We start from the raw sequence: 17,506 nt of genomic DNA, 5'->3' as shown, positions 1-17,506 counted from the left end.
CAATGAATGGTCAATATTTGTTAAGGAGACTTTTTATAGCTTGTAAATTTATGTTCTATACACAGTATTGCCTATAAATTACAAGATAGCTCATGTGCATTTCATCATTTTCTCCTGGGAAGCAATGGCCGGTCAGCTTGAAGAGGGTAGTAATGTCTTTTACCCTCAGGCAACAAACAGTCATTTTTCGGCTACTGTTAGCGTTAAATTGGTTAAAATTTTACTGTGATAGTCAAAATATCCTTATCGTGATTCGTCAGAGGTCTCAAATAATTATCGTTATCATCATTTTTGGAAAAACATTAAGGTGATTCGTCAAAATCAGTCTATGTTGTTATGGTTTAAAAGAAAGTGTACATTTTATCGTCAAACACCAGCCTGTTCAAACCCAAAACTTTACAATTGGAATTTGCTGCATTTCTGCTCAGCACTTAGCAAAGTCTGGTTGCCTAGAAGTCAGAATAATGTGACATGTCTGGCTCAGGGTATCAGTCTTGTTAAAATCAGGGTTATTATTCAAATCAAAGTGAAGATGTTCATGTCCTGATAACTAGTACTGTTAACAAACTTTTTTTGTTGATAATTTATTTCATTTTAGCCTTTTCTATCCCAAATTGCAGCGATTTAATTTCACTATTCTTAAATTTAATTGATCCATTTAGACCAGGAAAGACAGAGGTTTTAAAATTTCACAACAATTTATGTTCGTGTTTTTTTATTCTCACGAAAGTTGTGAGAATAAATCGTTCACAAAAATAAAATGTTCTCAAAAATTGGTTAGTTTACAGTATGCATATTAGTTTGCCCCTGGACATTAAGCATCCATCTATCTTTGTTAATTAATTGTTCTGTTTTTACCTCTTTATCATCAGGAGGTGCACTAACAATCTGTTTTAATCTAAATTGGACATGGGCAAAATGTGTGGTCAGGGCTAGTAGTGATGAATTTAGCTGTTCTTGTTCTTCTTCCAACTGTCGTAACTGATCATTCTGAGCATGATGGCTGAAAAATTTATAAATATATATTTTTAGTATTTTTTTATTGAGATAATTGCAATCTTCTAAACAATAACCTGTTTTTGAATTAAGGAATTTCATGTTGGCAGTATATTTACATAAATTTGATTTACAATTTTTCAAAAAAATAAGGGACATTACTCTTCAAATAAATGACATTCTGAAGGGGAAATAACTCTTACAATACATACCTAGTTTCTGTCTGAGATGGAGCAGGACTGACAGCAGCAGCACCTAAGGGAGCCCAACGTTCTGAAGGGGAAATAACTCTTACAATACAAACCTAGTTTCTGTCTTAGATGGAGCAGGATTGACAGCAGCAGCACCTAAGGGAGCCCAATATTCTGAAGGGGAAATAACTCTTACAATACATACCTAGTTTCTGTCTGAGTTGGAGCAGGACTGACAGCAGCAGCACCTAAGGGAGCCCAACGTTCTGAAGGGGAAATAACTCTTACAATACATACCGAGTTTCTGTCTGAGATGGAGCGGGACTGATGGCAGCAGCGCCTAAGGGAGCCCAACTTTCTAAAGGGGAAATAACTCTTACAATACATACCTAGTTTCTGTCTGAGATGGAGCAGGACTGACAGCAGCAGCACCAAAGGGAGCCCAACATTCTAAAGGGGAAATAACTCTTACAATACATACCTAGTTTCTGTTTGAGATGGAGCGGGACTGACGGCAGCAGCACCTAAGGGAGCCCAACGTTCTGAAGGGGAAATAACTCTTACAATACAAACCTAGATTCTGTTTGAGATGGAGCGGGACTGACAGCAGCAGCACCTAAGGGAGCCCAACGTTCTGTAGGGGAAATAACTCTTACAATACATACCTAGTTTCTGTCTGAGATGGAGCAGGACTGACAGCAGCAGCACCCAAGGGAGCCCAACGTTCTGAAGGGGAAATAACTCTTACAATACATACCTAGTTTCTGTCTGAGATGGAGCGGGACTGACGGCAGCAGCACCTAAGGGAGCCCAACGTTCTGTAGGTCTTTCGTCACTGTTTTCATCAAAGCTGTCGTAGTCATAACTTTCATCGTTAACACTGACTTGTGTTTCTTCCATCATCCTGAAATGTAACCATGGTAACATGAATTGTTTTAATCATCATTTATAACAAGCTATATATATCTGCATCAAGAATTGTCTTAAATATTATTTTAGTGCATACAAATTAAATGAAACAAGAGGCTCATGAGGGCCTGATATCAGGCATCCCACCTATTTGCAGATCTTACTTTGCTGAAACTTTTTGCCATTTACACTTTATAACATGAAAGATAATAACCAAAACCAGTAAAGTTTTAAAGATAGATTTTGACTTATTCATGAATCACTTTTAACTCCATGTCACCATGGTAACTAAAAGTTACATAACAATTTATAAAGCAGATACCCTAACTTCCTAAGGGACATTCAGTTAAAGATTGAAGGTATTTGACCCAGTAGTTTCACAGAAGATTCTTGAAATTGTTTATGACTACGACCATGGATGACAAAAGAACGCCAAGTGATGGCATGCTCTCACATGGGGCACCTTGGCCCAGTGAGCCCAATAAAAATTATTTTCTGTTCCAGTTTTCATTGTCCCATGATTTGTGGAAGTGGATCTAGGGTATATATATATATATATTGTTTATATAATAAGTACGACTGAGCCAGTGACAACTCTACAACAGATTTATCCATCGGATCACCAGCAGTGATGGTGATACATGGCTGTGTACATTATGTATATACAACTTGTCTAAACATCAACCCAACAATGTTAGATCTGTAAATTTGCTTTCACAATTTTTTTGTTCTTCCCTCGCCGGGATTCAAACCCATGCTACTAAGATATCGTGACACCAAATCTTATTAATATAATTATTTTCTGTGACTGTATCTTAATACATTAATTTGTAGGATCCTTTACTATAGATAATTTAGCTGATCTGTAAAAAAAACATCTCCATGCTTTATACATGTATATCATGTACTGTAGTACGATGCTAGATTAAAACTGACGTGGAAAATATAACACCCGACCACCGAAAGCTTCATTTTTATGAAGCCCAGGTGGTCGTGTGGTCTAGCTGGACGGCTACAGTGCAGGCGATTTGGTGTCACGATATCTCAGTAGCATGGGTTCGAATCCCGACGAGGGAAGAACAAAAAATTTGCGAAAGCAAATTTACAGATCTAACATTGTTGGGTTGATGTTTAGATGAGTTGTATTGTTAATATATATATACATTCCCTACATCATAAATGCTAGCTTTTTAAACTTATGTAATTTCATGTCATATCAAACAATTGTAATAATCTCTTTTCTAATTTCCCACTTTTATCTTCCCTTTTATTACTCTCCCGATATAGGTTTAATACATTTTTAGCAAGTTCTAACTTTTCCAATATTTCAAAATTAATAATTTGAACCTCCCTTTAATCCTTTCACTTAGTTAAAATCTTTTATTTTTTTCATGTTTTTCATTATGTTCCAACTTCAATATTCTAAAACATTTCTGATGGTTGACTCAGACAACATTTCCCCTTTACCAAAGTTTAAATCCATTATTCACGATCATTCAAAATTAAATAGTGCTCCCTCCCCCTTCTTTTTTTTTAAGATACAATTTTTTCCAATTTTAATACACTTTATCATGTTTATCCTCAGCCTTAGCATTATTTGCGTGAAGAATAAAAATCATGTAAGGAATGACTGTTATATTTTTTCTGTCTATGAAGAAATAACGTAAAAAATTTGGTGCACACTGAATAACATGCGTAGCTTGTTATTTAACAGTGTGCACCACATTTTTTATGTTATTTCTAATAGACAGAAAAAATATTACAGTCATTTCTTATAATTTAATTCTAAATACCATTTCAAATCGAAGAAAACCATGAAAAACGTTGATGACGTCATGGTCACATGACCATGATGACTAAATTATGTCGATGGGCTCATAACAAAATACTGTCAGCCAATCAGAAGACGCGTTACATCCAAACTTAAATCATTGCAAATGTCAAAACCAACAATTTGTTATTGGTATGTATGATTTCAGTGTTTAACTCCCCTTAAGGTTTTTATCATGCATTTATAAGTATTATATATACTTGAAACCAGAAATAGACTATCCAAATTTTTTTATATATACTGATTAACCAAACGTCAGCAAGAAAATTTGGAGTATTTTTTCAAATCCTCTTGTGTCCACCCACCTTACTACGCACGACAAGTGGTAACATCAATTTATTATTTATTAGACTATTAATGGGAATGTCAAAGTACTGTCTTTTCAAAATCCTATCATTTCATACCACAATCATCATGCTCTCTTTTACACATTCGATCATCAAACTCAATAATCAAACTTTGTGTGGGTATACATGAACATGTTATATGAAGATACACAATTCGATTAAAAAATAAAGATCCTGTTTCCACATTTTTCTGACAGTTACTGTAAATTCAGAAATTATTGTGAAGTTTTTATTATTGTGAAAAATGTGACAGGGTTAAAATCGCATGGATTAAATATGATTTTTCTCAATATCGCAAAAACGCATGTTTGTCTAAAATGAAATAATCGCAATAATAATTGCACACAATAATTCCTGACTTTACAGTAAATATATGTGAAAAGAAACTGCAAACATGAAGGTAATGCAACAATATGTAAAAATTATCATCTATAATGTCAAATATTTCAGTTTCCAATATCATGAATATCTATACTGTACAAGTAAAAATAACTACCGGTATGTCCTCTTAGTAGTTCATTCCAACTTTAATGCATCTACTACTAGGATTTTTTACCCTCAATGCTCTTTAACTTCGTACTTTATTTGGCCTTTAATAACATTTTTGATTCGAGCGTCACTGATGAGTCTTTTGTGGGCGAAACGTGTGACTGGCGTAAATATTAAATTTTATTCCTGGTTTCTATGATGAGTTTATTTATCTACATGTACTAGTTTACCACTTAAACTTAAAATCAGTTATTTTTGTTCATATTTTATAAAACTATAAATGGTTATAATCAAATATATATAAGCATTTTCAAGTCTAACAAATTAGTCAACAAAATGCATTTCAAAGCACGTTTGTCAATTTGCTTTTAAATTAATTTCAATAAACATGATAAAGCTGTTTATATATTTCATGAAGTTTCAAATTGTCAAATTGTCAATTTCGATATATACATTTTGTACTTCCTAACAGGTGCACTTCTAGATAAGTAAGTGACGTATATCAAATGTCGTAGCCTCGTAGGTGTTTTGTTCAAACAAAATAATCCAAGTTTGTCAAAGTTTGGTTGAACAACCACAAATATCAAATGATAAAAAAATGCAAAGGAATAAAATTGTACATGATGTACCGGTATATATTATATATACATAGCTACTTTTGCATACATGTAGGTACTATTTCTGTACTAAAAATCTGTAGTACTGGAAATTTACTTTTAATATATTCAGTACAATTTTGTTACTTTAAAATTATTGTAATATTTAGGTACCTGTATTTTACAGTACTTTATTTGTACTTGAAATTTAGGTACTACAGATTTTTGGTTACTACCGTTATATTTTCAGCATTTTGAAAGTTTTTCTATTTCAAATCTTTTAAAATTATGATTTTCAAACATGGAATAGTGTATTATTTCTGTACCAAACTATCTAGTACAATTCAAGTACTGTAAAATTCAAGTACCTAAATATTACAATAATTTTAAAGTAAAGAAATACTCCAATAGTACTAAATATTAAAAGTAAATTTTCAGTACTGCATTTTTAAGTACAGAAATTGATGTACATGATGTATGCAAAAGTAGCTGTGTATGTATTGAAAGTGGGTCTCATTGGGGTCTAAGCGTGATGCAGGATTGCCGATTTTTTGAAAGCGTGACACGTGAAAGTCTAATTATTGTGTCGTGAAAACAGGAAATGAGGTCTTGCAGGACCTGGGAAATGACAAAATAATGAGAATTGCTTACGCACATAGTGTAAGCAGGATACGGAAATCTGACAAAATTGTAAGCGGGATCTGGGATAGGAACCCTCCAATGAGACCCCCTTGAAATTTTATCTGATTCTTATGTTTAGATGCCATGTACCTACTTTTAAAATACTGTAAGATGAAGATGATAAATTAAAACATTTGAATAGATTTTTTTCTCAATAAAAGGGACGATAGTATTTAAATATAAAAGTAAATGTGTAATACATTAATTAGTATAAATAAAATTGAGAATGGAAATTGGGAATGTGTCAAAGAGACAACAACCTGACCATAGAAAAAAACAACAGCAGAAGGTCACCAACAATACATGGTATATAAACTACATGATGTGTTACCTTTAAATTAACAATTGCCATCTATTCATACCACATCTTCTTATATCTATATATATTATATATACACCATATTTTCATCTCTAAACAATTTAATTAACATGTCTGCACCAAAATCTTTTCCAACTACTTCGACATTTTCCTAACATGTTTAAAAAAAAAAAGGTTGAAAAATTTACTAGTTCATCTAAAATTTTACATGTTTGGGGCATCAAACTATTATACGGAGTGCAGATTACAAGTATGTATGGACCATAATTTGGTATTCGGCCTTTGGTTTCTTTTTGTATCCTTTTTTATAAGTTCTAAAATTTTAACTTTTATTTTGTGGGTTGTGTTGGTGTTAGAATAGTATGAATGGAACAATTGAGTTTTTCGAGAAAAAATTAATACATTTTGATTCACCGTTTAAGTGACATGAAACCAAACAGGAAACCAATCTTTATTTTCTTTATTTTGCACAATATAATTCATTGTAATTCAAAAGGCATAAATAAACACCATTACTAGTGTTACTTGCTTCATGTTAATATTTAAAATCTGTTTTCAATGTTATATTAAAGTTTTTTTTAAACCTGACAGGAAACCTGATAAGAAACCGAAAGCATTTTTTTAGTTTTATTTTATTGCAAAATCTGCTTAAAATAATCTGAACAGTATACTTTTTCTTAAAATCCATCTTAAATGTAACAGTATTATAAAACTCCTAAATATGTGCTTGTTTTGAAAACAATTCTAGTACAATTTATTCAGAATTTTCCATATTTTCTCCATTGATACAGGATACCATAATCGTTGTATCTTGATGTTTAAGCAAAAAAAATGTATTTATATTTGGTTTTGATATTCCAGTTATATACAATTTATTCCAAATCATTGGCAATGTAACATTTTTTAAATCCAGTAAAGAAAAAAACTTTTAACTTGGAATTAAAATCTTTAAAATAGGCACAATGTGATACTTGTGACCTGTACACCATCTACATGGTTTCCACATTTTAACCTACTTAAGTGGGCTAAAATCAATAAAGTACTTCCTTTCAAGTCATGCATGGTAAAAGTTTACTTCTCCTTTGACAAGTTTATTGCGTTTCTTATAAGTGTTTGCAGAACATGAATAAAAAATATTAATTAAAAACTGTGACAGGATTCCAACTTTGTACATTCTAAGTGTAACGGTATATTTACATGTATTTGTTATTAAATTATATTTATTCACCTAAAATATCCAGTAATATTTACTGCTGAAGTTAAATCAATCCAACGAGCATTGGTACAATGATAAGAGACGTAATTTCGATTAATTTTTACAAGGACTCTTCACGTCATTATCGGGAAACGAAGTGTGTTCTAACATCTGTCAAATATGAAATCGATTTTGTCAAGTTATTGGGCATTTATTTTCACACATGATCGTATGTAACATTATGCACATAGGAAAAATAATAGACCACCGGCGCAATCTCTTTGACAATTGTATTTTCCTCTTTTAAACAAGACGAAACAAGTCTACAGATTATGTTTGCTAACATCCCGTTGGAAACAAAAACAATGTTTAGACCTAGTATTTCGTACATCCGGCCGTAATGGCGTTATCACGTGTTAGTCACATGTTTCACGTATGACCGGAAATGGTTAGAACGTAAGGACAAAAACAATTTTAATAAATAACTGGACTTCTGTTTCGTGTGAAATGTAACGCATAACGACAACGTAATTTTCTTACTTAATTATTACGAAGATCAAAACAAGGATGTAAATCATCTCGGATTTACCTGTTTGAACATCTCGCGAGAGTTCATATTTGCATATTGTTTTTAAGTATTCTATTACAACAAAGCAGATTACATCATCTAAAAATTGCGTTACGAAATCGGACTCAAAAATCACGCCACTGTTCTTACATCTGCTACATAAATACTTATAGTTCTCAGCATTTTCTTCTCACTATTCTTATTGGTCGATGTTCTTTGTTATTTGAAAGCAAAAGTTACGAATTTGCCGGTGACGATTATCTATAAATCAGTCAGCGTTATGCTCTTCGGAAGCAATAAGTAACGCGAGAAACGACACAAAAATACGGTTGTAGAATCTTTGAAATTCGTATATTTTAATTTTTTTTCTAGGGAAGAGTAGCATACACTTGTATGTTGATAAAAATAATGGCATCTTTTAATAGATGTAGTTGCAACTTTTCTTACAGTAATTGACATTTTATCCCTTTTCTATAGTTATAGGAAACGGAGCCCAATAGCAAATTATATATATATAGTAAGGTGAAATATAATAATTTTAAAACTATAACTAGAAACAATGAAGAAGAAGAACAGAAGTACATATATATGTTAATAACTACCAACTATAACGGACCACCAGTGACATATAACTTATAACCTTTTATAGCTGACTATGCGATATGGGCTTTGCTCATTGTTGAAGCTGTACAGTGACCAGGGGCATATAGCGAATACATGTTTATTAAGAAAAAATAACATTGATAAGCAAAGAAATTGTATTGGATACAAAAAACATTATGAGAAATAGAATTTGCTTCAAATACCTTTCTCCACCCTTACTAATATTTCTTTTAGACTTGAGGGATTTATAACTTTGAGTTTTTGAAAATTTACACCTATTCATTTATTGGATGAAGATAGCTTAATATGGCACCATCAAAAAGGCTATTAATGGTAAATTACTGGTTTATTGAAGTTTCATTTTTCTACATAAATAAAGGCTGTTAGTTTTCTCGTTTGAATTGTTTTACATTGTCTTATTAGGGCCTATTATAGCTGACTATGCGGTATGGGCTTTGCTCATTGTTGAAGGCCGTACGGTGACCTATAGTTGTTAATGTTTGTGTCATTTTGATCTTTTGTGGATAGTTGTCTCATTGGCAATCATTATACCACATCTTCTTTTTTATATTCCATATTCAACAAAAGATAAATAAATATAAATTAAATACATGAAATACAAATGTAGGCTATGGCAATGACTGAACTCTAAAAACCAAAACAAAATTCTTAATGGTAATATCATGAATATTAATGTATTTTCTTTTGACACAATGTTTGAAATGATTGCTTATCCTGGATAAACTTCTTTCTATCAAAATTATCATATTAGCATCAATAAACTTCAATGAACTGTCAACTATTATTTGCATATATATATATACATCACATAAGAAATAAATTTATATGTTTTTAAATAGTGTTTATGCATGTTTTTGAATGCTAATTTATCTTTACTTGAATGTAAAAAGAAATGAACATTGACGTTTCTTCAAGTTCTTTTATCCATAAATAAGTTAAAATGAAAGTAACAAGAACAACAAGAATAAAGAAAATCTTTTTAGAAGCAAATTCTTTGTCAGGGGCGGGGGGGATAAGTTGGCCCCTAAACACAAATATGCACTAGTTCAGTGAAAATGGACGTCACACTAAACTCCAAATCATAGAACTGAACTAAAATTAAAAAAAAAACATACAGACTTGGGACAGGCGCAATAATGCGGCAATGTTATTGATTTAAAAAAAAAAGACAAATTATAGTTCAAAGTGTCTCCATTGTTTATTTTCATTGTTTTATATGTAAACTGTATATTATGTATAATGTTTTAAGCCATTGGTCCATATGGGCGTAAAGTGCTTTTCAATAAAGAATAAAGTTAAACATGTTTCGTGAGCTCTCAACCCTCCCCCTTTACCTCTAGCCAATAAAGAATAAAAAAACACACAGCAATTCCCACAGTAAAACTCAGTTTAAAAGAAGTCAGAGTCCAGTGTCAAAATAGGTAGCAAAATGAAATTAACAATGATACATAAATTAACAAAGGACTACTAGCAGTTAATGGCAAAGAGACATACCAGACACAGACATCAATTAAACTGATTGAAAGAGTGTACATGGTGTATGTGTTCTTCATATGAAAGCACAATTCCTCCTGTTAGGCATTGATATTGTTAGCTTTTTTCAAAACTACCTTTACCCTTTTTTAATGGGAAAATATGCATCATTTTCATCAAATTGGGAAATTCAAAATTAACCATGAATTTGACTGAAACTTCAATCTACAGAGCAATTTTCAAGAGTCAAACCCTGCTTCAAAATAAGACCTCATTTTGTCAGTGATGATACATAAATAAACCCTCAAATCTGCACAAATAGTTATTTTTGGCATGTGTTCATGCACTATTTCTACTGAGACAGCACTGTTTGCATGATTTGGGGAAAAAATTGTCTTTTTGGGAATAATTTTAAGCCATTTTTTTTTCAAATTGGGATTCTTCTCCAGGGGAAAAAGCCTTTATTCTCCACTAATTTAAGGCAAACAATTAATATCACTGTTAGGGGTTCAGTATCATACCATCATAAAATATATGAGAACATAACCTGTATCATGCCAACAACTGGTTTTAGGATAAATGTGTTTATTTCTGCATGTTCTGATGCAAAGACCCTATGGGTGAATCAATATTAATTCCAAAATATGCAATCTTTACTGACATGACAACAGTATGGTAATTATATCCCTTCTGAATAAGTCTGTCAAGAGGTTTTGTTAGCTTTTGAGGTGAATGACAACATTGTCAATGATTGTTGTGCTTTATATAGAAAATTACCATAAAAGATTGGATGTGTGAAATACCTGAAAGTATAAGATGTATGCCTGTTGATTTATATTAACGAATGATGTCCTTGTAGCTATGATAAAACTTAGTAAATGTTTTACTTATAAACTTTTGTGATATCGTAAACCCTTGTGTAAAAAAAATTCAGAAATAAAAAGATGTCTTTCGTTAAAATCAAATTCATTGTTACATGTACATCATGTACATATGCATACACAAGCAATTTTAACAAGTAGGGATATTTATATAAACACCATAAGATGGTGTAGCATATTAATCTATTGCAATAAAAATTCATAATTTCAAATAAAATTTGTAGATTTAGCTAACTACGTCCTTCATGTCCTTATATTTGTATAAAATAACATTTGTTTATAGTCATGATAGTGGAACATTGTTTTAAAAATGAATTAGCTACAATTAAAATTTGCTTGCTAGTCCCTCTCTGTGATCACAAATAGAATTTATTAGAAATTTCTAGCACAAGAAATTATGAAAAAATTCCATAATTAATAATAATTCCAAGTTTAAATAATAGCCTGTTCATTGTACATGATTATGAGGTATACATTAGTGTACATGTATCATTGTACAAATGTATATGTCATGAGGTATACATTGGTGTACATGTATCACTGTACATGTTATGAGGTATACATTGGTGTACATGTATCATTGTACATATTATGAGGTATACATTTGTGTACATGTATCATTGTACATGTAAATGTATGCAAGTCAAATGACCAAAATTTTCAACTGACTCCTTAAAATGATAAAATACTAATTTACTGTCCAAATTTTTTCTGTTCGACATTTCTTTCTTTCATCAATGTTCATATTTCGCAAAATTAAACTTGAAAACTATGTATAGCAGATAAAAATTTACCTAAAAAGCACATGATTTTACTTTTTACTAATCTTTTCCAATGCCAGTCATGAAAAAAAGTCAATTTACTTAAACTATCCAATATTTACCAGCTTTTTACAAATTTACCTTGTCAACGTCATACATCTAATGTTAATGATACTATCGCCCCTTTTATTGACAAAATATTCTATAAACGACAACACGTTTAGGTCAGAAAACAAGCCTACCTGTATTGGACATTTAAAAATCAAATGGGACTATAAATAAATTTCAAGTTTAAGATATTAAATGCATGAATGGGTTTTAATAGTGATAAGTTTCATGTACTTTGACAATTGATGTTTTCTTTTAATTTTGCCCCTTTCCATGATTTTTTTTTAATACATTTGTAATATACATATATGTTATATAATACAATGTACATTTACTGATCAAGAAGAGCTTTCAGCTTTACAATGTTTATAATTCAAAGTTAAATATATATCATTCAAAAAAAAAGTTACTCTGTTTGTATCATGTGTATTCTTTTATCAAATAAATAATCAACAAAAATGCTATGTTTGATTTTCATAAAATATTTCTGAACAAAGTCAGTACAGCCTCCACAGGCACAATCTATTTAAAATTAGTTCTCCACACTTGCTCCTTGTTGTTTATATGTCCCATGTGCGACATATAAACAATAAGAAGCAGTTACCAAGAACTAATTTTATTTAGAATGGCACAGGCAGTACAATGCAGTACTGAGTAGGCTAGCAAGTCACAGATACTGTGTATATGGAAATTAATGATCCCAATAAAGACTAAAGGGGAGAGCACATTTTATGTGCAGACAAGTCTTGTAAGGCTGTTTTATCTTTTTTTCTTTGTTATTATTATTGGATGTTTCATCATTTGCTGACGTAGCCTAGGAAGGCGTCACAAAAAAATTTAAAATAGCCAGGCAAGACGTCATAATTATCATGATTATTTGGATGTTTGACGTACATGTACCCTTGGTAGGCATCACAGAAAAAAAGCCTTGCAAGACATCATAATTATTTGAGCTAGTCTGGTGCCGGACAATACACCTTTGGTAGCAATACACAGTTAGGAAAAAAACTTAAAATTGACACTCATAATTTTTAAACACCCCCTTTCCCCTCCTGTCTAACAAAGAAGGCTTTATATGTGTGTTATGCATGTATATACTTGTAGAAAGAGAATCTTCCATAGATTTGATTTCTAATGGTCATAAGGGTGAAATATAATCCCTTTTGGGTGTAACCATGGCAACAATCTGCATTTCTTAGATACAAAATATAGCAAAAAAGGGGGGTGAACATGTCACAAAAGTCTCCAAAATTTGGTCTAAAGGAAAATTTCAATGAATTACAGTGATACCTTTCCTGAATCCATAGGTTTATATCTATCAAGTGGTCCAAAAAAAATCATATGTCTTCCTGCTCGTTTTTCCATAAAATTGAATTGAAAAGATCGAGCGCAAAACCTTTGTTGATAAACACTACAATAATTTATGGACCTATGAACGGTACGGATAGGAAAATACGGACTGTCAATCATTGAAATGGCCTATAAAACATGTTAAAATCAATCTAAATGTTCATATAAACCCACTAAGAAGGCTATATTATTCTTCAATTACCTAAAAATCAATTTTATTGTACAAAAACTTTCATATTTAAAAAATTCACAGGGGCCATAATGCGAAACTAAACTTCTAACTGTGTATTGCTACCTTAAGGATTAACATTTTTTTTCCCAATTCCACTTTAAATGGATTTCTGTTTTCTACTAGTTAAAACGAGCATTTTCGCCTGCTAGTTTTGAAAATCGGTTCAGAAATAAATATTTTATGAAGGTTAGCAGTTGACACTGAAATGCAACAAAAAAGTGATTTTATGAAACATGCCATGTCAAAGTGCATTTTCTCCTTTTTTAGTCAATTTTCTAAAACTATACCTTCTAAGCCTGTCTTTCCTTGTTTAAAAACCTAAATTAACCTTAACAGTAGACAACTTTTACAAGTTAAAGCTATTTTAAAGCTCTAGAATGTCAATTTTGTTGTGTATTACCATACCAAGGCCTTGGTTAAAATTTAGTTAATACTGAATTTATTTATAACAGCGGGGAAAAAATTGGGCTTAATTCATGCTAAATTGTGACTTTATACTTGCTAAAATAATAAATTTGATTTAGTCGCATGAAAAAATATAAAGCGTTCCCTTCTAAGGTTTCTACATAACGCGCAATCTTCTTTTCCAAGGGGTAGCCAATAAAGTATCAATTAATAACGGAACCAAGTCTATGTGTCAAAATGTCTATATTGGTTGCTAAGGACAATAAACAACAAAACTAACATACATTGTCATACTAAAGGTTGTTTCTTCCTTAGAATTGTATCTATAACCTAAATATCAATAGTTTTGTGGTATGTTTGTCTGAAAAAAAGGCAATTATTTGCTTTGTCAAATGCCATAAGGTAGCAATACACAGTTAGGAAAAAAACTTAAAATTGACACTCATAATTTTTAAACACCCCCTTTCCCCTCCTGTCTAACAAAGAAGGCTTTATATGTGTGTTATGCATGTATATACTTGTAGAAAGAGAATCTTCCATAGATTTGATTTCTAATGGTCATAAGGGTGAAATATAATCCCTTTTGGGTGTAACCATGGCAACAATCTGCATTTCTTAGATACAAAATATAGCAAAAAAGGGGGGTGAACATGTCACAAAAGTCTCCAAAATTTGGTCTAAAGGAAAATTTCAATGAATTACAGTGATACCTTTCCTGAATCCATAGGTTTATATCTATCAAGTGGTCCAAAAAAAATCATATGTCTTCCTGCTCGTTTTTCCATAAAATTGAATTGAAAAGATCGAGCGCAAAACCTTTGTTGATAAACACTACAATAATTTATGGACCTATGAACGGTACGGATAGGAAAATACGGACTGTCAATCATTGAAATGGCCTATAAAACATGTTAAAATCAATCTAAATGTTCATATAAACCCACTAAGAAGGCTATATTATTCTTCAATTACCTAAAAATCAATTTTATTGTACAAAAACTTTCATATTTAAAAAATTCACAGGGGCCATAATGCGAAACTAAACTTCTAACTGTGTATTGCTACCTTTAATATTGCTATTCAGTCAGAGCTCAGACATAAATAAGTCTGAATCTGCTTTTGACTTATACAGGTCTAAATTTGTAAGTTTTAGGATTTGTCTCCCTTTAATGTTTGACAAAATAAGACTTGAATAAGTCCAATATTGTAAAACAAGAAATAATTGACCAGAATCAAAAAGTTGCAAATATCGACTCCTACAAGTCGATGAGTGATCAAAATTGGTTAACTTCAAGACCCACGCATATTTATAAGGAGGTCATGCATCTAAATCAAATAATGACAACATTGAAAGACAATGCTTTGTCTTCTTAAGAAAAATATGAATGAGAGTCTAAAAAATCGGAGATAATGTTAATTAACCTTACAATGCAACCACCTGGAATCACACTTTATGAGGTAAAACATCTGTGTTTAGTAAGGATGTTCAATTAGATAATTAAATATAGATAGCTCAAGTCCTTGTGAACTCTCATACAGGTTTTTGCTGTCATAGGTGGTGTAGTTTGGCCACAAAGTAACATTAAGTTTTTTCACCAACATAAATAGACCTAAACAAGTCTGTCATTTTCTGACTTAGATAAGTCTAAAATTGAAACTACATTTTTATAATAAATATATGTTTCGACTTATTGAAGTCAAAAACAAAAATAGACTTGTTTATGTCTGAGCTCTGACTGCTATTTGTCCCCAATTACTGGATATCACACAGGTTTCTGTAAAATTTTGACGTCATAATACAATTTATTATACTTCACGTTAAAATGCCATATTTTGATTGGCTAAGACGAGGGTGTCAATTTACTCTATCACATGGCTGAGCGGGTGACAATTTTTTTGAATGTTACCCTCTCGTCTAGACCAATCAGAAATCGATAATCAAAGAACAATGAATTGAATTTACATCAAGGAATTAAATATTATACAATGCTTAAGTTCTACGTTTTGGCTCAGATTTTATTATCGACTGTTAAAATAAACAAAATAAATAAAAATGCTTGACTTTTGTCGTTTTTTTTCTAATGCCCGTAACGTTGTTATGAACGACGTGACGTCATAGAAAATACTTTTAAAATAAAAGTAATCTGTAAAAGCCAATAATAAAAGGACATTCAGTATAATAAATTAAATAACACATAGCTGAGAGGGTGATAGAGCAGATTGGAACCCCTCGAAAAGGCATTGTCACCCTTGGCTTCGCCGCGGTTGACAATGTTTTCTCGGGGTACCAATCTGCTCTATCACCCTCTCAGCTATGTGTTATTTATATAATATCTGATGCCACAATGGAATGATGGAAAAGTGATTGTTGTATGACGTCAATAGTTCAAGCGGGACAGATTCTCAGGTTAGTATTGGAATAGCATTGGATGTTGATGTAGATAGAATATAAATGAAAGGAAATCAAATATGATATACAGCAACAAACAACTACTGAATTACAGGCTACACTGTCTTGTATGGGACAGACACACACAGAACTTACAAGTTTAGCAAAAATTATGGCATAACTTAGGATATACAATGTATCATGTAAACAACATGTATATATAATATCATCATGTGTACAGATAAATTAATTTAATTATAACGGTTTGTAAACATTCCCATTTTGTTCAATATGAAGTTATAATTGTAACAGATTGCCATGACTATGCTGTATACATTTCTTTGGTCAGGAAATTCAGACAGGATCATGTTTACTGAATATTGTCCCCCCTTTTTTTAACAAGTTGCTGACGCTACACTGTCGTTGTGTGTGTGTTTATAACAGTGTCATCGAATCATACGTATAAACCCTCTGTAAATCTGGTGTAAGAAGATTTTACCTACTTTTTGTCATGTTTTTCTATGCAATAAAATTGTCCATATGGGAATCGACAGGTGCCAAAAGTCTGTTTATCCGGGTAATCACAGAAGCAGAGCTAGCATCGTTTTATTTACGATCAATAATGCTATGACGTCACAATGCAAGTTGTTGCGTAGGTGGCAAACTACAGTGCGATCGATATAATCAATTAAAAAAACATGAGATAAACATGAATGATCTTATATCGGGTACATGATAAACATAAGTAAACATTTACCAAATTATATATAAATAAATACACACAGAAACTATCGTCATACTCTATATTGTTTTTTAAAACATTTATTGTTTATATTTATATCTGAAAAAATCCTCCAGTTTGAACGGAAATAGAACATGTAGAATAATGAAAAAAGATATTTGTTTACTGAAGTGAATATTGCGATGAACATGTGATTATTTTCGTTAGTATATAACACATTCCCCATTTCCATTCTCAATTTTATGATCATATGCGGCATACCTTTCTACGTGAACTCTTTTATAAATATAATATTATGACGAGGAACACTTTTTCCTTCATTGCCAAATTAACAGTAAATATAAGACATTCCCTTATAAATGCAATTAAAACCCTTTATCCTAAGTTTAACCAGCTTTACTCAAACTTTAAACTAAAAA

The 17,506-nt window shown here is 31.5% G+C and overlaps 1 protein-coding gene across 4 annotated transcripts in view; it reads right to left on the bottom strand.

Annotated features, from left to right (window-relative positions):
* LOC134683435 (RUN domain-containing protein 1-like) overlaps positions 1 to 16,990 on the bottom strand; it is a 48,756-nt gene extending 31,766 nt beyond the window's left edge. Inside the window, exons 1-4 of one of the 4 annotated variants that reach the window (XM_063542719.1) lie at positions 16,849 to 16,990; positions 1,988 to 2,091; positions 1,209 to 1,251; positions 859 to 1,003 (exon numbers count right to left, since the gene is read on the bottom strand). In XM_063542719.1, the coding sequence (XP_063398789.1) occupies positions 859 to 1,003; positions 1,209 to 1,251; positions 1,988 to 2,090 (291 nt within the window). In that variant the 5' untranslated portion in view covers position 2,091; positions 16,849 to 16,990. Of the gene's footprint in view, positions 1 to 858; positions 1,004 to 1,208; positions 1,252 to 1,944; positions 2,092 to 16,844 lie in introns of all 4 variants that reach the window. The other 3 variants (XM_063542717.1, XM_063542718.1, XM_063542716.1) reach the window with 3 other exon arrangements.
* Positions 16,991 to 17,506: the final 516 nt, after the last annotated feature.

The sequence above is a fragment of the Mytilus trossulus genome, chromosome 9 (assembly GCF_036588685.1).
Source record: "Mytilus trossulus isolate FHL-02 chromosome 9, PNRI_Mtr1.1.1.hap1, whole genome shotgun sequence".
NCBI classification, from domain to species: Eukaryota; Metazoa; Mollusca; class Bivalvia; order Mytilida; family Mytilidae; genus Mytilus; species Mytilus trossulus.
The sequence above is the reverse complement of the archived record's forward strand: the minus strand, read 5'-3'. Positions and strand labels throughout refer to the sequence as shown.